At 42.0% G+C, this 24,094-nt stretch overlaps 1 protein-coding gene across 4 annotated transcripts in view; it reads right to left on the bottom strand.

Annotated features, from left to right (window-relative positions):
• Positions 1 to 24,094, bottom strand: part of Adcy8 (adenylate cyclase 8) — a 231,096-nt gene that overhangs the window by 51,686 nt on the left and 155,316 nt on the right. For 3 of the 4 annotated variants that reach the window (XM_047525869.1, XM_047525871.1, XM_047525872.1), the window contains 3 exons: positions 15,893 to 15,993; positions 7,705 to 7,906; positions 5,689 to 5,778 (listed from right to left, as the gene is read on the bottom strand). In XM_047525869.1, the coding sequence (XP_047381825.1) occupies positions 5,689 to 5,778; positions 7,705 to 7,906; positions 15,893 to 15,993 (393 nt within the window). The remainder of the gene's footprint in view (positions 1 to 5,688; positions 5,779 to 7,704; positions 7,907 to 15,892; positions 15,994 to 24,094) is intronic. The other variant, XM_047525870.1, reaches the window with a different exon arrangement.

Raw genomic sequence — 24,094 nt, 5'->3', positions numbered from 1 at the left:
AACAGGCAATTTTCAAAAGTCACCATGGTTCCAAGAAATAATCCAAACTTATCTATGAGCTCAGACTCAACCTGATTTTAGCAGTATCAGCACCTGGTGCAAGCAGCACAGCAAAGTGTGCAGAGGTGAAGGACAGAGCTGCTCTGCTTCTCCTTGAGCCTCAGCCTGGGCTTGTCACATGTGTAAGGAGTGAGGGTGTCCCCAGGGTTGCAAGTGGAGCACAGTGGTCCTATGCTCCATGCTGTTTCCTGCATCTTGCTAGGTAGGGAAAGATGTGTTTGGGTCTGGGGTTGGGGCTCAGTGACACAGCACTTGCCTAGCATGTGCAAGGAATTGAGTTTGATTCTCAGCATTGCATATAAATAAATAAAAAAAGAAAAGAAAGGTCCATTGCCAACTAAAAATATATATATTTAAAAAATTGTTTAGTGTTCTGGTACCATCTTACAATGCTTTGATTTATTTTAAATTCTGGTTTTCATAGTGGTTTGTTCATTTTACTTTGTTTTAATCTGCTGTGATGCTTACCTGTTTTATATTTTCCCCCTGCTCTGTCATCTCGAAGATTTTTGTCTTTATTACTGGTCTTAAGCAATTTTTGAGGGGCGGGGTCAGAACTGGCGTTTGAACACAGGGGCACTTCATCACTGGACAACACTCCCCGCCCTATTTTTTTTGTAGTTGCAGATGGACAGCATGGTTTTATTTATTTATTTATTTTTATGTGATGCTGAGGCTCTAATCCAGTGCCTCACATGTGTGAGGCAAGCTCTACCACTGAGCTACAGCTACAGCCCCAGCCCACCCCCAACCCTTGTAATTTATTTATATTTTATTTTGGGACAGGGTCTTGCTAAGTTGCTTAGGGTTTTGATAAGTTGATGAGGCTGGCTTTGAACTTGTGATCCTCCCGTTTCAGTCTTCCAAGATGCTGGGATTACAGGCATGTGCCACCATGTCTGGCTGGTCTCAAGCAATTTGATGTTGATAATGATGATGATGATGATGATGATGATGATGATGGTTATGTGTATGTGTGTTTGCATGTGTGTGTTTAATGTTTCTTGTGACTGGAATTTGTTAAAGTTTCTGGATCTGTAGATTTATAGTTTCATTTGGAAAAATTAGTTCATTAAATAGTTTTTCTTTCTCCCCTTTCTCTTCTCTCTTTTCTTTTTTTCGGGAGGGGGTTACTCCTATGTTGCTGGAAATTGTCCCTGATGCTGTTTTTATTTTAATTCTTGTGTTATTTTTATACTGTACTTTGGATACTTCTATTGCTGTATCATCAAATTTCACTATTTTTTTTGTCTGAAATGTTTCATCTTTTAAATTTCCTTTCAGTGCAGTTTTAATCTTGCACATCATCATTTTCACTTGTAGATATTCAGTTTGACCTTTTATTTATCTCTCATGTAGCTTAAGTTTTGGAACATCTGGAGTACAGTTACAATAATTATTTCATTGTCCATATTTGCTAATTCTAGCAAACATGGTCAGATCTGGCTTGGTTTCCATTGGATGTTTTCCATCCCCTCATTATCAGTTATATTTTCCTCCTTTAAATGTCTGGCAATCTTTGGATGCCAAGCCCTTGTGACTTGACCTTGTTCAATCCTAAATATTTATATATTCCCATAAATATTTTTGAAATTTATTCTAGGACTCAATTAAATTATATGGAGCTAGCTAGATCTCTTTGGGTCTGTCTTATAAAAATTTTAGGAAGAATCAGAGCAGCATATAATCTAGGAAGAGTTATTTCACACTCTGACACAAGACCCTCTGATTACCAGGTAGCCCATGAATTGTGACGTTTGTCTGTCTGGCTGGTGGGAATACACACTGTCTCTAGTCCTGTGTGAGTTCAGACACTTGTCCTCCCAGGTGGTTCTTACCCAGTGTCAGTGGGTTTCCTCACATGTGGTACTGACTGGGCCCTCTGCAGTTCTCTGAGTTTCTCTCTCTGCAGTTTTCTTCTCTCTGGTAGTGTGCTCTCTCAACTCCAATGGCCTTGGTCCCCTAGACTCCCAGATGTGATTCCCGAATCAGGAGTCCACTGGTTTTATCTGGGTTCCCCACCCGATGCATGGTCTGAAGTCTCTTAAGGCAGTAATAAAGCTCCTGCAGTCACACAGCTCACTTTGCTTCCTATCTTTCAAAGATCACTGTCCTTCATTGAAGAATGGTCTGTGTCTTGAAAACTGTTGTTTCATATATTTTGTTTCCTGTTTTCAGTTGTTTCAAGTGGAAAGGTGAATCTCGCCCTCTTATTCTATTAAAAGGATGCCTTCCTTCTCTCTAAACATGGCTAAACTGTTCTGTGCTGGGTCTTTGGGTAACAAGAATAACCATACACTGTTATCTTCTCCCTTTAAAGAAATTTTAAGTTTGAGAGGGTGTGGAGACTACCTGAGCTAGAGAAATCAGTCATGGAAAGCTGGGGTGTGAGGACCAAGTCAATGCCAATGGAGGTGTGAGAAGGCAGGGGAGAGATGACCCGAGGGCTGGGGCTGCTAAAATGCCTGATGTGAAAGGGAGGCTTGAAGGCTGGGAAGGACTCGCACAAATGGGCATGAAGGGGAAGAAAGTGCCAGGATGCCAGGAGGCAGGACTCAGATAAGCATACCTCTACCAAACACCAGCTCTCAGGAAACCTTTTCAACCATAGCCAACTCCGATTGCTTTCATGAGTACCGTAAGCTGCTTCTTCAGATGGGTCAGAGGCCTTATTAAAGGGACCTGATTCTTTAACCAGGGTCTTCCCACAGAGCCTACTGGGAGCCACATCCAGGTATTGGAGACAGCACACTCTGGATCCATGCATGTGATTTGCATTTGTTCCATAAATAATGTCTTTTCCTTCCCCTACACTGCTTCTCACATCATAGTTGGAATATGTGTTTTTCACTCATTTCCTGCATGTTATGGTTTAGGTATGAGACATCACATGTGTGAGACAATGCAAGAATGTTCAGAGGTGAAATGAGTATGAGAGTCATAACCTAATCAGTGGATTAATCCACCGATATGGATTAACTTGCTGGTAACTGTAGGTAGGTAGGGTGTGACTGGAGGAAGTAGGTCACGGGGGGCATGCCCTTGGGGTTTACAATTTTGTCCCTGGTGAGGGAAGCCCTCTCTCTGCTTCCTAGTTGCCATCCCCTGAGCTGCTCCTCTCTGCCACTCCCTTCCACCATGATGTTCTGCCTCACTCCAGAGCTGTGGAGTCAGCTGACCAGGGATGGAAACTCTGAAACTGTGAACCAAAAAATCCTTTTCCTTCTCTAAGTTGTTCTTGTCAGGTCTGGAGGTCACAATGATGCAAAACTGACTGAAACACTGCATCTTCACTTTTTAGTAGCAGGTAAGCTTCTGATTCAGAAGTGAATTATAATCCATATCACACATTAGGACAGCCTCATGTTTGACAACTTGCTTTTGATCTGGGTGTGGGTTCTCATGGGGTGAGGTGAAATACCAGGTATGGAAGAGGAAACCAAGGCTCAGAGAGATGGAATGATTTGCTTAGGGTCACACACTCTGAATTTTGGGGGTTGAATCAAGGTTCTCAGAGGGTCTGAAAGTTTAATTTCTTCTACTATGACAGACAAATGTCTAAGCAGAGAAACAGTCATATATATTGGAGTAGCAAATGGTGAATCTAAATCTGGCCTGTGCTCATAGTTTGCTGACCCCTAAGCAAGATGACTCTTTGGTTATGGAGGAAAAATAGTAAAACTCTAATTCATATGTATTTAATTTCATTTCTATATTTTGAGTATGTTTCATGTATGTTACCTAGTGTTACAGGCATGTGCAGGCATGTTTATAACTTTAGCAGCGCATGATCAAAATCTTTTTATTGAAAGTAATAAATAAAAATGGCTGACATTTAATGAGCTGATTCTTATGCCATGTGTGGCCCTATGTGCTTTGTATGGATTTATCCATTTAATTTGCCTAACCATTCAGTGAGGAAGCTACTAATTTTATCATTTTATGGAAAAGGAAACTGAGACACAGAAACAAATTTGTGGGATTAGAAAGCTTACCCACTACTTTCCTAGGACTGGCAAATCCATGGGCGCTGTGGTCCTGAGATTGGAAGCTTAGATCTAGGGCCAAAGGTGTAGACTACTGTTTCGTTTGATGTGGATACACACAGATCTATAGGTCATGAACATCTGCTTCATGTCCGACACCATGTTAGGAACTACACATATGCCAACTAATCCAGGCAGGCACCATGAGAGCACTTTTTTTTTTTTTTTCCATGAGAGCATTTTATTTAGCTCCACAATAGTCAGGTGAAGCAGGTATTCATTTTCCCATTTTATAGATGAGGAAACCGAGGTTCAGAAAGAGTAAGAACTGGCTCCAGCAGAAGTGAAATGCAGCTTTGCCTAGCTCTGACCATCCAATTATTGCCCTACTTACACTTCCCATGCCCTTCAAACCAAGAAGTTCTCATGGAGCTCATATCCCGCAGAGTCTGGAAAATGGAGAGGAAGTCCCAGGCACGTGGTCTGCCCATCTGGCCCCGCACAGAACCTGACCCATCCAGCTCTACATAGCCCCAGGGATAGTCACTACCTCTTCCAGGACTGGGGATCCAGAATGAGGGGATGTGGTTCCAATGACAGTACCAAGAAAGGATAATTGAGTTAAAAGAGAAGGAAGAAAGAACAGAGAGAAAGAAGAAGGATGGAAGGAAGTGAGGAAGAAAGGACTCAGACGGGCACACCGCTGAGTGCACAGAGCAATTTACTTTGGGAGTCCTGTTTCTATAAGTCGTAGCCTGGAGGCAGCGACAGCCCCTGACCCGTATGTTTGGAGGACTTCTTGATGCTCTGCCTCACCAGAGGGTGGTCTGCACACTTAAGTGCAGGGAGGGGCCCTCTCTCCTTTACAGAGTGCTTCTCAGGTCTAAAGAGAGATGGAGTCTTTTCTCCTGTCATGGGTTGGAGGGGGTCTCTGAGGGCTGTAGCCTCTTAGAGAACAAGTTGGCCCAGGGTCCTCAGGGCATGGAGTTGGATGGGGTCTCCTGGGACCTTTCAACTTCCCTCCTGACACAGAACTCCTTCCCCAATATATGAAGGTCTGGGACGTGACTAACAGACCCTGTAGGCCCATCCCGACATGCCTTCCGAGGAGCGCCTGCTGCTGCAATGTCTCCTGACCCAGTGGTGATCTGGGAACTCCCCTACCACTCTGATGTAAGCTGAGTTGTGGTTTTCTGCTTTTTGCCTTTGCTTCCTTCCCTCCTTTTTCAATGCATCAAGCAGGGTCTCAACAACAGTTCTGCCTGATACTGGAGACCATGGCACGTCCTTCTCTAGGATTTGATAGGCAAGCTATAGGGAAGCGAGCAGGGAGGAAGCCTTGAGGGAAGGAGGAAAATGGACACAGGGAAAGGGGGAGGAAGGAAGAGGAAGAAGGGAGAGGAAAGTGGGGAAAGAGTGGAGATGGGAAAGAGGCAGAGGAGGGAGCAGGAAAGAGGACTGGGAAAGCCGAAGGCATAAGGGGAGAAGGAGAGACAGGAAGGGGAAGGAGAAGGAAGGCAGGAGGCAGAGGTGAAGGGAGGTGGGCCGGGAGTACTTTCTGAGGCCCTCCAGCCAGTCCTGATTTCTTGAGCTGGTGAGATCTCTGTGTGCAACTCGCCAAGGGGAGCTTGTAAATAAATACCTCTGGGTAGGAGCAGATATCTGTAAACACAGCTGAGGAATTGAAAGTCAGGTTCTTCAAGGGTATCGACTTGGCAAAATCACACCACAGCTGCGGATTAAAAAAAAAAAAAGAACAACAACAAAAAACAAAAAGACACAGGAACAACACAGTCAGTGTGAGTGCTGGAAGGGAGTGTGCTATCAGGGCTGGGCTCAGCGCAGCCTGGGCTGGGCGGCCCCAGGGGCTCACTTGAATGGAGGTGCCAGCTTTGAGTGCCTCTTTTATTTAAAACAAGCGCTGGCTCAGAAAAAGCTTTTGCAAGCCAGTCAGGAAAAGGGGTTAAGACTACCCTGCTGGCCCTGTCACGTCAGGTAGCTGAAGTGTGCTTGGGGGCTCAGAAGACAGAGCTGGATGGCAGGAGAAGACTTCTGGGGTAAGCTCACAGACCATCTCCAGGTCAGTAGCTGGGAGGATTTGAGGGAACTGAAGGACACATTTTTCCAGAAAACACTCAGCATCAGGGTGACGGGCATCTCCTAGGACTGGTGTTGCTGCTGGAGATTTTTCGACCCTCAGGAAAGAATAAGAACCATCGGCTAAGTGCCTCCTCTGTGCCAGACACTGTATACAAAAAAAACCTCACAACCACCTTGTGATGTAGCCACTATTTTATCCCCATTTTACAACCAAAAAATATGTGAAACTCTGAGAAGTAAAGTAACTTGTCCAGGGACACCCAGCTAGTGATGGGTGGAGCCGAGATTTGAACACAGGTCTATCTGACTCCAAAGGTTCTGACACACCACTGTGGCAAAGTAACCCTGGCCTAGAGTAACTGGGCTTCTTCCAAACTCCGCACCTCAGAAATATCTGATGCACCTTCAAGACTCAAGATTACGGCTACCACTCCACAGACTGTGCCAATGATCCTGCAAACTTCCATTTCAATTGCCATAATCTGTAACGTGTTCATTAGATGACATGCTTCTGAGATGATGGCTTTCCCTTTTCTTTGTCCCATAAATACTTCACTACTAGGACAACCACCAAGTTTGAGCCAACCTGACAGTGAGTTTCAGGTAGTCTGAGCCCCAGTCACAGACCAACAGTTGGCATCTACAGCTTGGGTCAGCACAAACTCACAGTCCAAGGGGTACAGTGATGGTTTCAGCCACAACACAAGCCTCAACTAGCCTTTCTCAACACGCACACACTGAGAATACCTACTGCTACCAGGGAACAATTCTAAAGAGAAAATGAAATCATTAAAATGTGGACCACCTGATTGAAAGCTGTGATAAGTATTACGGCAGCTGGAATTTCATCTGAGCTCTATGCATCACTTAAAATATAAATCCTTGGAAACAAAATGCAACATACTCTACCTTCCTGAAATGCTGTTTCCTCATCCATCACACGGGGACAATAATACCTACCTGTTGCACAGTAGGTGCTCAGTGAGTGACAGCTATTTTTTTCCCACCCCCACCCCACTCCCACTCCCAGACAGACAGTTTAGCATACCAGAATGAGCATGGGTCATGGAGTCAGACAGACCTTATTAGCAAGTTATTTCATGTCTCTGAGCTCAGTTTCCTCAGCCATAAAGTGGGGATAATGAGACTTACCTCACGGGGTTTATGTGAGGATTAAATACAAAAAATATGTGAAGCTCCTGCTTCGGTGCATGGCACATAGCAGGCAGGGACCGCACTGGTACTTCATAAGTAAATGGTGAGTAACCTATCTACAGTTAGAATTGACTGGCCACTGGCAGTACAGAAACTGAAGGGCTTTTGGAGCTTCTCTGGAGCAAATAACTTCCCCCACTGGAAAAAGACAACTTTCCAACAGAAATACACACAGTTCTGACAGTAGTCATAAACTTGCTGTCTGTCCTTAAGCTTGGGGCTGAATTGGCACATACAGGTAATTGGTACTAAAGAAGGGCAATGCAAGAAGCTGGAGGATCCACAGACCCTGAATTCCTTACTATACCAGACATCAGAGGGTTGGAGGGCTTGGGATGCTTACAATATTTAGAACGGCACCCAGGAAATTAATCAAGATGGACGCAAAGATGATGACGTTCCGGGCCAAATAGGTCTCGTTAATCCAACAGCAAGTTTTCCGGAGGACGAGAGGCAAACACTTATAATCCTCTGCTGTGGTGATGAGGACCAGAGCTGAGTGTAGCATAATCAGAATGGAGAACTGGATGGTCATTGGCATCACTCTGCAGGGAACATAGGACATGGGGTCATATGGTGTCCATCATCTGATCGCCACTTGTTGAACAACTCTGGCCATCTTGTTTATAATATCCCCACCTCATCCTCATTCCCCTTTCCCCACCTTATTCAGGAAAAGGGCTATTAACAGGAAATAAATATAAATGCACACCACACATCTCCAGAATACTCTATTGAGAAACTTTGCAAGTAAAGTGAAATATTTGGCTTAATTTATTGCTCCTGCTCATGTTTTCCTTTCCTCACTGGGTGACTGCTGCCAAGGCAACACACCATGGAGTTTATCTCAAAATTCTGGCTGTGGGAGGAACCCACATGCCTTTTCCCCTTCAAGGTGGGTTTTATGAAGCTTTTCCTCTCCATCTACTGTGAGGCCAAGAAATGGACTTGCCATTAGTTTAGAGTTCCTGAGTTTGATTAGTGATTACTATGGTTTTCATGGAAAATACACGTATATGTATTAAATATTTAATACATATTTAATACATAAATATTTAATACATACATATACATGTATATACATATGTGTGTGTAAGTGTATATATATACAGATCTATCTATATCTATATATCTATATCTATATCTATCTACCTATCTATATCTATCTATCTATCTATCTATCCATCTATCTATCTATCTATCTATAGAGAGAGATGGACAAAGGTAAAATTTGAGGCATCCTAAGGAGAAGTCATTATGTTCAAGACTTCAATATCATTTCCAAGTTTATGCCTTCAGTTTCAGATTTTCATGAAAGCTGTGTCCCATGGAAACCTGTGTTTATCAGATGACTCTGCTGGGTATCAGGATGTTTCCAGCAACTTAGAGAGCTAAAACTTCATTCCTGGAGGCAGTTTTAATTGCTTCCCCTCCTTATCAACCAATTCATCACCAGACATATTGATCCTCTTTGGAAATTCATCCCTGTTCTCTCTTCTGTGTCTGGCCAATCACATCCCACACTAGCATCTCTAATTTCCCCACTGGTATTTCAGTCAGCCAGCTGCTGCCAACGTTAACGGGCACCTTGACAGAAGTAACCAGAGATTCTATATCTTATCCTTCTTCTTTAAGTTGCAGTTTATCTACCTGACCTTGATATCTTCCACTGGCTGGACCTGGATAAATATGTGTTTAGTGGTTGAAGTTGGATCCCTCTTCTTCTAACACTCCTTCTGGACTTTCCTAGTTATAATAAGTAACCCTGTGTAACGATGCCTGGAACTCTGACTATGTCCTTCTGATCATTATGAGGAACAGTTTATGTATAACATATATTTTCCATTTCTAAGAGGTCTTTGGATTTTTTCCTAGATGAAGAATTAAGGCTTACAAGAAAGCAACTTCCCATGGGCCACTCAGTGGGTTAGTGTTAAAGCAAAAATTCAAAGTCTATTATACTGAAATGCTCTGCTATTCTCCTCACTTTGGTAAGCAATGGATTTCTCATGTTTGCACTATGCTTTTTGCTTCTGTGGTTTCATGGTGGTGTTTGAAGAGCTTTCTTTTCCAGCACAGTGAATACCAGGGTACCAGTGAATATGTTAGGGTACCAGGATCAAAGACACATGTTCTAGGAGATCATAATACAGAGGGGAATATAGATATCAGAGAATGAGTAATTATGTAATATACTGTGATCCAGAAAGAGTTCCAAATAGCCTTCATTTGGAAAACAGGAAAAGGAATCAATGGAGGCTTCACGGAAGAGGCAACATCTGGATTCTATCTTGGGGGTTGAAGAGAAGGATTTCAGGTGGGAAGAAGGATTCATGGGGACATGCATGAAGCATCAGAATAAGTAGCCAGTGGCCAGGGGGGGCATAACCTAGAAAGTCATCTGCATGGTCAAGCTACACGGAGTCTGGAAGACAAATCTCCCACAGCCCTAGCTATTGTCCTTAGAGGGTTTGGAGGAAAAAACTGGTACAGTTTTGCTTTTCATGGATCACCTTGAAAGAAATCTCTGCAGGAGTTCTAGATAAGAACAGAAGGGTTGTGCAGCACTGAGTTCCCAGAGGGCTCTAGGCAGATGGGAAACTTCCTACCCCCCAACAGGCTGGAGAAACACTCCCTGACAGCACACCATTACTCCTGGGCACCCAGGGGAGGCGAAGGAAGGAGCAAGCAGGTGGACCACTTTGTCAGGCAGTCTCAGGAGAGAAGGGGCCGATTCTAGGGCTGGCGTGTCTCAACAGTGTCCAGCAGCCCTGCCTTGTTTCCAAGTGTGAGGCAGAAGTGCAGCAGGGAAAGGCATGTTTAAAAGATGCTCAGCAGGCCCTTCAAACTTTTAACTGGTCATCACTTCGTGGTACATGGGCCTTGGCACAGCTCTTGACTCTCTCTTACCTTCCTCTCTCTTTTTCCACGGTCTGTACAACATAAACTGCATGCAGCTTGCCCCAAATGCCAGGCTGCTCCTACCTCTGTGGGTTCTTCCGTGAACCCAGGGTAGGGATGAGGGCACAGAAGATGCTTAGCGCATATCTACTGACTCAGGCTTTCTGTAGAGAGAGGACTTTGGTCCTCCCCTGCCCAGCCTGCATGGGGAAGAGGATTCCCCCCACACTCCAAGACTGTGCACTTGGTGTGTCCTCCCCAAGGGAGGAGCAGGGCTGACATGCTCATCTTTGGCACTGGGGATTTGTGTTCAGTGTTGTTCTTTCCCTGCATCAAAGTGGTGAGTTCTTACACTGGAGTTTAAAGATGGGTCTCTGGGCTGGCAAAGATCGAAAACATGAGGAACGGAGGACATGTGGTTTCTTGTATTCCAGCTTCAGCATGGTTTTGAAGAGACATTTATATGTAAATCTGATGCTTTTTTAACCATCTCTCTATTGGACTTTTATGTATGCTCTGTGGGGATGAGGGTTATCAGGGTATGCTGTGGGCTGTGTGGGAAGACTTACACCCAGAAACCACTGGGACCCTCACGCAGTTCCTTCCTCTGGGTTTGCTGATAAAGGGCAAGAGAGGTAAAAGACAAGCAGTGTGGTCCAGAGGCAAGACCAAAACCTTTTGTGTTTAAAACTATTGTTCCAAAATGACCTGTAGAGGAGGCCTGGGCTGGGTAACAAACTCTTCTGAGTATCATTTTAAAATTTGTAAATTTTAATTTTTTAAAGATTAACTTTTAAAGAAGGCTTTGAGGCTAAATGTAGTAATAAAGCAGAAAATAAGAACTTGAAGAAACTAGCTCTTTTTCTCTATTCATGGGGAAATTCAGATCAAAGGCATTTTAAAAATCTATGGGAAGAGTATTAATTACAACATGAGTTTTCTGAGCAAGGTACTGGCACTGAGTATAAAATTCCTCTGGAAATCTCTGCAGTAGCTCCTTAGCATCCATTTACTTCTGCACACATAAACATTATAACATCAGATTGTAAATTTCATCTAATTATAGAGCTATTCAGGCATCCAGGGGTTTTGAATTTGCTTTTGTATTGTTGGTGCATATAAGAAGAAAGGAAACCTTTCATTTTTGAAACTGAGTCTCAGAAAGAATGACAAGGGATTTGCAAACAGCTCTATCCAAATCATTTCTAGACATTAAGTTCTAATTATTCTCTGCAGTCTGTCTTTAAAACAGGGTTTGGTTTGATATTACGATGTGACATTTGCTGGGAAGGCAAGGATCAGGGGAGATGAGGGAACAGCCTATAGCAGTTTGCATTGCAATAGGAAACAGAGACTCAGATCCTTATAGAAGATGACATTTGTATGACACTTTAGAATCTGCACAGAGCCTATGAGAGTGATCATGCCTTTGATTCTTGTAGCACCTCTGGGAGGTAGATATTCTTTGTCTTTTCAACAAATGAAAAATATGTGAGTTGGTAAGGAGAAGGGAACCAGAATTTGCCAAGAATGGGCATAGTTGATTTAAGTCTTACTGTAATCCTGAGAAGTGGGCATTATCGTTCCCATTATACAGATGAGAAAACTGAAACTTCAGAGAGGTTCAATGCAACATACAGCTAGCAAGATGCACAGGAAATAATCAGACCGAGTGCTTCTATCTTCCTACCCTTTCTCTCTTGCTCACCGTCACTCTCTCTTTCCCTCTTTCCTCGTCCTCCCCTTTTCCTCCTCTTCCTCCTCCTCCTCCTTCTTTTCTTTCTCTTATTACTACGCATGCAGATGTAGATATATCATTCTGTAATCATGGAAGGTGTTGGAAGCTACTTCCTAGTCTTTCCTCAGTTTATCCTTCTGGGAGAGGAACATCTGTGAACATACAGAAACTAAAGAAAAGAGCTGGGCTTGCATTGTCTACTTTGCCAGAGTCCATTAACTTTTCCTTCAGGGGCTGGGAATTAACTGTGGTCACATGGATAGAAACTGCCTCATCTGCTAAAAATCCATGGCAGAAGAAATGTGAGGGAAAGGCACCCACCATCTGTTCAGTGGTAAGGCATCAGTCAGCAACAAAGTGAGCACATGTCAAAGATGGCTTCTGCAGTGTCCAGGGCGAGTGGGCAGCTCAGTTCCCACAGCAAGTGGATGGTCTGGTCAGAGTTCAGCTTTGATGTTTCCTTCATGGTCAGATTTTCCTGGGTGGTTCTCTGCACTTCAGGTATGGACTTCAGTTGGAACCAAGGTAAGAGACTCTTTCCCCTGAGATGCTGGGAAAGGTTCCAGATCTCTTCTGCTTGAAACCAGTACCAGGGCGGCAAGACTAGCAAACCTCCTCTAGTCATGCCACCTGAGAAGGGAACCTGCCCGGGTCAATTGGAAGTCTACCTCCTCTGGGGGACCGTTACTGACCAGGTCTGCAGGGTCATCTAGGTCTCCTCCCTCACCTCATCCCCACAACCTGTCGGCCACTGGGAATTCTCAACTCTCTGCCCTGAACATCTTCTCTCATCTGCTCCACAACCACTCTGTTGAGCTGTTATTTCTTGCCTGGATATTTGCTATTGCCTCCAAGTTGGTCTTCCCAACTCCTGATCTGATTTCTTGCTATCCATTATCCAGGTCCAACATGAGATTTTAAACACAAACCCAATCGTGTTGCTTCTTTGGTTAAAATGCTTCCATAAAGTTGCCTCTGCAGTGAGTCATGACGTCTTAGCAAGGTTCACACGCCCTGCTCCTCCTGAGCGCTGTTCCCATCCCTTCCATCCCTCTGCTCTTTGCAAGCCTTCCCATGAGGGTTGAGTTCCTTCACAAGGATTGGGCTGTCACTGTCACCTCCTCTGGGATGCCTGCCTCACCCCCATGACAATCTCACCTCAATGCACACCTTCCTTTGCACGATAGGCATCACCCTATTGCAGCTGTTAGAAAGAGTGTTTGGTTTTTACCAGTAAACTTTCTACAGGTGAGGAGCTTGGCTCTATATTTCCACTGTGCAGCAGAGACAGTATCTCAAGTGCTCAACAGATTGTACTCCAGGAGTCCAGAGAGAGCATGTGACAGATGTGGTCATGTCATCTTGGCTCCCACGTTCCTACTGACTGACAGAAGTGAAGAGGGGAGTCTGGGAAGTTTGGGAATCTGGCAAGACCTTACCAACACTCACAGCTCACCACTCTGAGATCCTAGTCCTCATAAACTCTTGGGTAGACAGGAACTCCATTCTCTCTGGGGCCCCGCTTTGATTTGTTCATCGCATAGCATGTACATCTGTACATGTGCACCTGTATTCACAGTAGTAAGTAGCTACGTACATAGCACGTACATCTAGACATGCACATGTATTTTAATTGTTAATTTGTCTCATTCCATTAGACATAAGGAGAGTAGGATAGGGATTCTTGTTTATTTTTTACCTTTTGGGATCAGAGTCCTCCCAGCATCCAGAGCAGCACATGATAAGTATTCAGTGGCTACTGGCAGAAGGCTTTCCTGGCCCACATTTGACAGTACACAGGTCTTCCTTCCATCTTTCTTTGTCTCTATCTCTGTCTGCCTCTCTCTCTAAGAATTTCTCTTAAATCGTAGAATAAAAAGTATAGCTTAGTAAATTGCTATAAACTGTCTGCCTTTGTAGTAATCAGCTGATTCTGAAGCAGATCTTTGGGGCCACAGTGACACCCCATCCATATGCCTGTACCAATCATAGTCCGCATTCCCAACCCCATTAATCACTTTCCATTTCTTTGTAGTTTCATCATTCATTTGTAGACACTCTAGTTTAGTCTCACCTATTTTATTTGATTGACTTTGGTTTGTCCTTTAGAGCATAAAAAAACTTATTAAATTTGGTATTTCTTAAATCTTCAATATCTCTCTATCCCTTTATTTGTCTTATAATTTATTTATTGCAGATATGTGCCTTTCACCTGCAGTATTTGCCTCTTTCTGGATTTTCTGGTCTACTTCTACACTCTTCTTCCCATGTTCCTCATTCTCTGTAATTCCTGCAAAGCAGAAGCTAGACTCAGGTCTGATTCGACTTAGACTCCATCCTTTGGTAAGATCACAGGTAGTATCACGTTCTTCCAAAGGGAGGTGTGCCTGACTCTCCTTTTTGTGCCCATAGCATTCTTTGACACTGAATTCCTAGATCCACTAATTCATTGGGCATTGAAAAGTGGTGACATTTTAATTCTTTTGTTTCCTTAAAACCTTTATTAAGTTGGAATACTTTTTGTGACATTCCCTATACCTACTATTCAGTAATCTTGTGGTACAGTACATAGGAAAGAAAAAAAAATTTTGTTTCTCACTTTTTCATCCGTTTCCAAGATGATCTACCGGTTCCCAATTATCCATCACAGATGAACAACTTAAAAAATATCAAAAGAAATTTATGGAGTTCCATATATTTGCTGAGTTTTGATTGGATTTTCTAAAAATTATCTGTATTAAAGTTCAAATTTTGAGATCTTTGGACAGTGGGTCTTCTCAAGTGGCTTGAGTCCTCTTGACTCCACTGGTACTTGTGGGTGTCTGCTTTCTTGTAGGTCAGGATGCTGCGGGCTTGCTTTAGTGCTCCAGGTTTGTTTAGTCAGCCTTCTCTGAAGATCAGAGCCAAGAGACCCCTGGAGAGCGTCTGGTGCAAGTGTGTGCTCAAAAACTGAAGAATCTGGAGTGCGGTGTCCACAGGAGAAGGCAGAAGCAAAAAATGCACCCCTCGAGACCAGTGAGTGTCTGGAGCTCAAGGTTCCCCTTCCTTCTGCTTTTCTTCCATACCCCTCCCCCATTGGATGGTTCTGCACATGCTCAGGGTTGGGTCCCACCCAGTCCATTCTCTGACCTGCATGCTAGTGGTGCCTGGAAACACACAGACACGCCAAGAAGTGTGCATTACCAACAATCCTCCTGGTCTCTCTCGATGCAGTCAAGTCAAGAGTCAATTAACTGTTACAAGGCTCCTCTCTTGCATTTCCTGCCCCAGCCCTTATGAAGAACCCTGGCTCTGGAGCTAGACTTCCTGTGTTTGAATATAGAGTATAGCATCTTTCAGCTGTGAAACCCTGAGCAACTTACTGCACTACTCTGACCCTCAGTTCCTGCCTCTTTAAAATGATGATGATCACAGAATCTCCCTCTTAGTGTTGCAGTGAGGATTTCTTATTTCTGTATGTAGAGTATTTAGAATTGACTAGCCCACATATAGGTGTTTGTAGTATTGTGAAAGTGCCAATTTTTGTGACCCTGGAAGAAGTGATGCTGTGTTTATGAATAATTTCCATGGACAAATGAACAAGTAAATGGTGGTTGAGTCTCTCATAGTCTCATAGATGATTGCCTGGGTGCAATGCCCAATAAGCAGGTCTATTTTGGAATTGGTTGTTGTTTTCATTACAAGACAAGACAAGAGAGTCTTGCCTTGGCAGAGTAATGAGATTTTTATGTAGAGTAAGACAATCAAGAATAGACATTGAATTATCAAAGGTCTTGGTGTGCATCCTGGATCCCGTCATTTAAAATTCTGACTCCCGGGGACGGTCAGTTGTCGACACCAGTGGGGGTCAGGAAAGATGCTGCACCTGATGACTCAGTCCCTTCATATTTACCTTGAAGAAGGAAGCAAACTTTGTATTGCTGTGATAAATAGAAGAACGATAAATGCACACACCAAGTTGGACTTGAAAACTTCATCCCTCATTTGAGAATACTGCAATTAAAAGAAAAAGGAGAATGAATTACTTTGCAGCAGAGTCAGGCTTTTGAAAAAGTTAAGTTTTAGCAGTATCTGAGGTTAGAGAAAACATAAAAAGAAAATAAGGCAATTTAATTTTTAAAAAAAATTCAGAGGAATCTGTATTTTCATAAACCTTCTTGAGCACTATCTCTCCGGCCTCCCCGACAGCCTTCCATGGAAAAAGACAGCGGTTCTCCTAGTGAAGTCTTGAGTGGGGGTCTTTGCATAAGCCTGTTTGGCCCTCCCCTCCCTGTGGACTAGGACCACCTTAACAGAACAGCACACAGCTACATATGCAGCAAATAAAACTTACCTTGGCTTTCTTTATGAGTAAACTTAGATCATTTAAGGACCTTGCTTTGCTTCTTGTTAGCTTTGGGCATATGGGGGAAATCTTTTACCAGGGAGTCTTTCTTCCTCCTTTATTTTTTCTATAAGAACTGTTGAAAATAAATTTACAGAATCTTAGAAAGTAGCCCAGAAAATCTCCAACTGGTATAGCTTTTTGTCTCCCAGCAGAGACACCAAGACTGATGGGCCAATATACTCAAAGCCCTTCTGTTTTCTGCTCCAGGCAGCCCTGGGCAATGGTGCTAACTTTATTTCAATTACCCAGAGCTCTCAGTAACTTCATTGTCTAACTTTAAAAGCTTCTGGAAGGCTGTCATTGAATATGTACTCGCCTAACTCCTGCTTTCTGTCCAGAGCCATCTTGGAGTTGCCCAGCTGAGGAATAATATTCTTCTTTCAGGAAGAGGGAAATGCTTATAAAACTCAAAAAGACCCATATTTTGCCTTAATTCCAGAGAAGTCTAGTAACGTGCTGTTGATCACACAGCATGCAGATCATTTTTGTTTGGGGTTGGAGGAGGAGATAGAAATCTAAGCCTGGCACAGGAACTTTGAAATCTTTTTTAAAAAATTATTTATTTTTTAAAAATTTTACAGACTGTATTTTGATTCATTGTACACAAATGGGATACATCATTTCTTTTCTATGGTTGTGCACAATGTAGATTCATACCATTCGTGTACTCATACATGTACATAGGGTAATGATGTCTGTCTCATTCCACCATTTTTCATAACCCCTCCCTCTTATTTTCTTCTACATAATCTAAAGATCCCCCATTCTTCCCTCACCCCCTACCCCTCAATCCCCATTATATATCATCACCCACTTATCAGGGAAAACATTTGGCCTTTGGTTTTTTGGGATTAGCTTATTTCACTTAGCATTATATTCTCCAATTCCATCCATTTATCTGCAAATGCCATAATATTATTCTTCTTTATGGCTGAATAATATTCCATTATATATATATACTACAGTTTCTTTATCCATTCATCTGTTGAAGGGCATCTAGGTTGGTTCTACAATCTAGCTATTGTGAATTGAGCTGCTATAAACATTGATGTGGCTGTGTTACTGTAGTATGCTAATTTTAAGTCCTTTGGGTATAGGCCAAGGAATGGGATAACTGGGTCAAAAGGTGGGTTGATTCCAAGTTTTCTGAGGATTCTCTACACTGCTTTCCAGAGTGGCTGCACCAATTTGCAACTCCACCAGAAATGTAAAAGTGAGCCTTTTCCTCCACAACCACACCAACCTCTATTATTGTTTGTGTTCTTGATAATAACCATTCAAATTGGAGTAAGATGAAATCTTAGAGTTGTTTTAATTTGCAGTTCTCTAATTTCTAGAGATGTTGATTACCTTATATTAGACAAAGGAGCCAAAAACATACAATGGAGGAAAGATAGTCTGTTCAACAAATGGTGCTGGGAAAACTGGAAATCCATATGCAGTAAAATGAAATTAAACTTCTATCTCTTACCCGGCACAAATCTCAACTCAAAATGGATCAAAGACCTAGGAATTAGACAGAGACCCTGCACCAAATAGAAGACAAAGTAGGCCTGAATCTTCATCATGTTGGCTTAGGATCGGACTTCCTTAATAAGACTCCCAAAGCACAAGAAATCAAAGCAAGAATCAATAAATGGGATGGACTCAAACTAAAAAGTTTTTATCTCAGCATAGGATACAATCAATAATGTTAAAAGAGAGCCCACAGAGTGGGAGAAAATCTTTTCCACACCGCACTTCAGATAGAGCACTAATCTCCAAAATTTATAAAGAACTCACAAAACTTTACACCAAAAATACAAAGACCCAATCAATAAATGGGCCAAGGAACTGGACAGACACTTTACAGAAGAAGACATACAGGAAATTTGTAATCTTTGGTTTGAATGTCGGACTAACTTTATCCAGGAAGCTGGTAAATAGAGCTTTCATGACATCTTAGGCTATATGTCCACAATACCAATATAAAGTTTCAGTCATGTCAACCAAATAATAAAATTAGTCTAACTTGTCGTTGGCAAGGTATTTGCAGTAGAGTTATAGGATTTTTATTCTCTTGCTGATTTCTCAGAGTCATTCTGATTTTGGACTGGCACTGACTGCTCAGTGTCATGGTTAAGGCTGTGAGGGACCTGCAGTGAGGGACCTGCCTGGGTGGAGCATAGTGAGCTGCCTGGGTGGAACACGGTGCTCCATAGACCACGCATTTCTGTTTGTCAGACAGATCTTTCTCTATTCCCCAGCATCAAAGCTTCTGCTCAGTTGCTGACAACCTGCTTGGTGTCTGGAAGGGAATCCAGGGACATGGGCCTGAAGAATCTCTACAAGCCATCCTCACTCCTGATAAATCTATAGAAGATCCACATTACTGATAGTTACTTATAGTGCAGTCTAAGGACAGTACACTCACAGAGACCCACACAAACTAGCTTAAAAATAATTGAATTGGCCACAAAGCAATTAAGTCAAAGAAAGAGCAATGCCTGGCTTCCTTCTAACAACTAATTGCATAAGATTTGATTATTTTTACTAACGGATTAATTTCAAACCAGCTTGGTAATATAATGGGATTGAAATCTTGATTGAAATCTTGATAAATCCAAGCTTGATAATGGAATTTTATAAACAGTAATGGTATAATATTTAGCCTGCTTAATCTTTCTTTTCCTTTCTTCTTCTCCTTCTTCCCCAAACCACCACCACCACCACCATCATCATCATCCTCATAATGACAATAAACTAAGAAAGTTATAGTGACCTGAAGTTGTAATGGACCATTACCTTCTCAGTTCTGGGGTCTTTTCCATAACCTCCCTGATGTACACTTAAATATCTGCTGATTCTCACCAGGAGACCTTCTCTGCTTTGTCTGAGAAGTGGACTTCTTTTCTCTCAGCTGGGGCAAGGCATCCCAGGATTTTAAATACTCTCAACTTGAATGTGCTTGAGAACTCACTCCTTGGCAAAAGATTCCTTTTCTTTTCTCACTGGGAAAATGCCTCTTCCTATAGATCCTAAGCCTGAGTCTCTGAATCCTGAATGTTTCTCACTGATGACTTAAAAATATCACATAATCATTTGTTCAGACTAAAAAGTCCATCCTCTTCAGATAGCAAGCTCATCGAGACAAAGTAGAAACTTTACTTTGTCTCCAGTTCAATCAGAATTTCACTGTGAACGAAGCCAATTTCTTCAAATCTCTCATCTCTTTTCTGCCAAATGGGGACGTATAGGTTCTGCGATGCTAAAGCATTCAATTATTTCCGTGTTTGAACTCTGGTGCTGAGCACAGCCACATAAAAGAAGAACCTCATCAGATTTGTGAGGGTGATGTCAATCAAACACAGAACTCTAGGTTTCAGAATGGAGCACAGTGTTACTTTGAAAGGCAAGGAGAACAGACTTATGAAATGAAATCTTCTAATTGGCCCAGGATGATCGGGTACTGAGAAGGAGGAGTGAGTCATTTAGCTTCCTCTTGACTTGTGAAGGTCTGAATACTCATATTCATGGCTATATTTGGTGAGTTGAACATTCCCACCTGCCAAAGTCAGACAGCCTTTTGACCCATTTGTTCTGTCCTCACCTGGCCCCACTTCTCCTTCTGCATCTGAGTTATGAGCATAGACTTAATCCAGAGGTAGATTACCTGGATTTGAATCTCAGAGCAAGTACTTACTAGCAATGCAAACTTGGACAAATTTACTGTTTTCTATGTCTCAGTTTTCTCATCTAGAAAGTGGGTTTGATAAAATAGGAGCTATCTTATAAAGGCTGTTGGAAGCATGAAATAAGTTAATATAGGCAAAGTGTTAGATCGGTATCTTACACATGATAACCCTACAAAATTTTTTCCAACTGTTAATTAATTACAGTTATTTTGTTACTATACTTTTGGCTTTGTGAAGCCTATCTTTTCAGCCATGGTGTTGTCTTCCAGAATGGAAGGACCCTGGAAAGGACCACTGAACCCTAATAATTCACTGAGTCCTTGGTCTGGAAGGGAGCTTGGAAATTTCATTTCTCCCAGGTGAGGGCCTCAAGGGTCAGAGAAGGGAATGAGCTTATCATGGACAATGGATGGTGGCAAAGTTCAGACAACAAGTCACAACTTTTGACTGCAGTGAAATTCTTTTCACTAAACCCCTGTCTATGGGCAGGAAATGCCTGAGGCAGTACACACGCCAACTATAAATGGGATTCATACCAATTAAAAGGGGGAACCATTGGAACAAATGTCAAATAACTCCTTTGAGAGATTAAATTAGAATTTGGGATATTATTATTCAATCTGTAGGGTTTGAGTTGATTCAGAGAAATACCTAGTGTAACAAATATGAACACTGACTAATTCCCAGCGTGAGGCAGGCACTGCACTACACATTTACCTGGAAGATCCTGTCTAATTGTCACAACAACACTTTGAGGAAAATCCAGTTTATTTCCAGTTTTAGACAAAGAAACTGAGGATTCTAATAGTTGAGCAATTCAGTCTCACCTCCACATATTGTAAATGGGATGCAGTGCAAGGTCTCACTGGCTGCACTGTGTCCTGCTATCTTGTTATCTTCAGGGCAAGGCGTTGTTCCTAGCATGTATGGTAGTGTGGCTTGGTATATTTTCTGAGATGTGATTTAGATATATAAAAAGGGAATATGTTAAAAAATTGATTCTGTGTAAATCTTGGTTAGGATGAAAGTAGAACATGTACTGGGTACCTGGTCTTAAGAAAGACCCTGTGAAATGACCCTGATATGTTTTCATCCTTGGTGAATCGATTCTCAGCATCATGTGATGCTAAATAAAAGACCCGGCCTTAGTCCTGGGTGGGTGAATTGGTAACATAGGAGGAAACCAAAAGCATAGGGGATTTTATGTAAATGCAAGAGAAGAAGAGGGTCCATGGTCTTTGAATGATGATAAAGTTATCACAGAAATGAAAATTCTGACTTGATTTGATGAAATTGAGACTTGGAGTTCCTTCTAAGGAATTGGGGCGTGAAGAATTTGTGCTCCACTTGGTTCGTGTCTGGGGATGTTGCCCCTGAATTCTCTTGAAAATTGTCTCCAGAATTGAAATCAGAGCAATGAGGGTCGATGGTTCACAAGGAAACCAAGAAATTCAAGTCTGATCAAATGAAGAAAAAATCCATTCCAGATTTTTCATCCTCAGAGGGATGATCAGTGAAGTTAGCTGAAGAGTTGATGGACAGAGCCTCCAATCTTTTCTGAGACAGCTCTGAAAATTTTTCTTCAGTGCCTGAAGCAGTCCTTAAAATCTTTCTCGGTGAAGGGGACAGAAATCACCCTATCTCCTATATTCTCTGTTTCAGGGATAAGCTGAAAGGGACTGACTAAATAGTCCATCTCTATGAGAAGTAGAGGATGCTTCCATTTAAAGCAAGTATTTAGCTAGTTGTCCAAACTGCAGCTATATGCTGTTATTATTTTTTTTAATCTAAGTTGTAGATGATATTGCAAAATCTTGTAAGTGGAGTGAGTTGTATATATCCTGTCCCTTTGGTCAGAATTACTCATGCTAATTTCATTTAGTAATATCTATTTACTATGCTTTTGGTTTCCTCCCATGTTATCATTCCCCCATCCAGGACTAAGGCAGGGTCTTTTATTCAGCATCCCATCGTGCTGAGAATTCTTTCATCAGTGATGAAAGCACAGCTGGGTCATTTTACAGGGTCTTTCTGATAGTATTTGGGAATGAGCCATTAACCTGGTCCCAAATACTTCCAGTTTTGGGGGAAATTACTCCTTACCTGGGAGCCCATTCCATCTTTGGATAAATCTAGTTTGAAGAAAGAGAATTTTTTAACACATCTTTCATTAAATAAATTCATATGTTTTAAATTAAAGATAAGTCTCAACCTGGACAATCTTTTTGGTTTGCATGAGTGAATGAAGAAATTCAACTTCTATCCTATTGTTAAATTCATGCATGATATAGCATAGCAATGGCTTAGAGCTTCCTTAAATTAGACTATCTGGATAAAATGCATAATTGCAACAAAAAGTAAGAATCTAATTTGCAATGATTTTAAAATTTTGGAACACAGCCTCTTCTCTGTTTTGGTGTCTAGTGTCATCAAGCCAACAATGAAAGCAGTCCTACAAGTGACAGGTGGGCTTGGGGAATCTCTGGGACACTTCTTTCCAAGTGGTCTGACCTTTGAACAAAAGTGGTGGAATCACAAGGAAGCACGCTGGCATGAATCTGAGATGAGGGGCTTTCGAAGTGTGAGCAGGGAGGATGTCCCCCACATCCCTGCCACCGCAGGATGACAGAAGACCCTGAATGGTAACATGTTTTCTAAAGGCATGCTCTTCTTTGGTGGGAGTTAGCCTGAAGTGAGGAAATTCATACAGGACTTTTGTAAGTTTCTAACCCACCATCTTCTGCTTTTCCTCCCTCACCCCCACCCTCAGGAGGAACTGGGTAGAAATCATCACACTTTTATCATCCTGCCCTACACCACTGGGGGCAAAGTTGGTACCTCTAACAATGCTGGCTTTGTAGGACTGACGCTGGTCCATTGGTATGATAAAAGGATGCAAGAGAAATGAGCCTTGAAGTCATTTGACTACACACAGGGTGGTAAAAATAGCAATAATTTACACAGAATATCAAGAATATCAAGAAGTCTCAAAAGACTGCTGTTTGAATAGGAGATAGATTTCTTCCCTGAGTGTCTTAGAAACCTGCCCTTTGTACCTGAGGTGGAAGTCTAAATGCTCATACTATTTTGTGACTTACTAGAGCAGCGAAAACAATTTTAAAAGTGGACTGGTAATGCAGCAGAATAAGTCCCTTAAAATCATATAAAAATGAGATCAAAATGATCTGGAAGTGCAGGATTCAGAGGAATCAAAGAACCGCTGAGACCCCTGGGTTCCATCTCCCTGTCGCTACCTGTATGCATCTAAGTGAAGAGTAGAGAGGCTCAATAAATTCTGAATGTACCCAAGACTTTAAACATGCATTTTTTTTCTTATTACCTAACTCCAGAGTCCAACATCTTAAGAAATCAAAAAGTTCATTCATTTGCCTACCCTTGTTTTCTTTGCCAAATTCCTGGTTTAGTATCATATTCCAATCCTTATAACTCAAGTAAGAATCAATGTGAAAAGGGAAGATTTCAAACTGTGTGATACATTTTCCCCCTAGGTCTCCTAAGCCTCGATTTAGCTTTGATTTTCTTTATAAAAGACAGAGAAAACAAAAATTCTGAATGTAGATAAGAATCAATTGTACTGAGCCAAAGGATTTTCTAAGGATTCCCTCATGTGGCAAATCCTTGTTTTTATGTGGCATATAAAAAGTAACATTAAATGAATATTTTGAAAATCCTCAGCATAGAACTTGGTGCATAGCAAGCATAATTATGATAGTTATTATTAAGCAAAAATGAGCAAAATTTGATGGTTAATTTGTGTATAAAAGTGAAACTCACTCTCAGTTTGATTTCGTGTGTCTTTGGTATGGTTAGGAGGCTATTGCTGACATTGCCTGCTCTCTGAAACCACCCGAACACACAGCAAGCTCATTGACTGCTTGAACTAACCCAGCTTCTTTTGGATACACAGCTCAGAGGTGGTTCAAGGACTCAGGATTCCTGTTCTCACTGTCATAAGAGATATGGTGTCTTATGTATTTACAAGTTCAACTATTTGAGTTTTGCATGTACTTAG

Source organism: Sciurus carolinensis, chromosome 1, assembly GCF_902686445.1.
Source record: "Sciurus carolinensis chromosome 1, mSciCar1.2, whole genome shotgun sequence".
In the NCBI taxonomy this organism is placed as follows: Eukaryota; Metazoa; Chordata; class Mammalia; order Rodentia; family Sciuridae; genus Sciurus; species Sciurus carolinensis.
The sequence above is the reverse complement of the archived record's forward strand: the minus strand, read 5'-3'. Positions and strand labels throughout refer to the sequence as shown.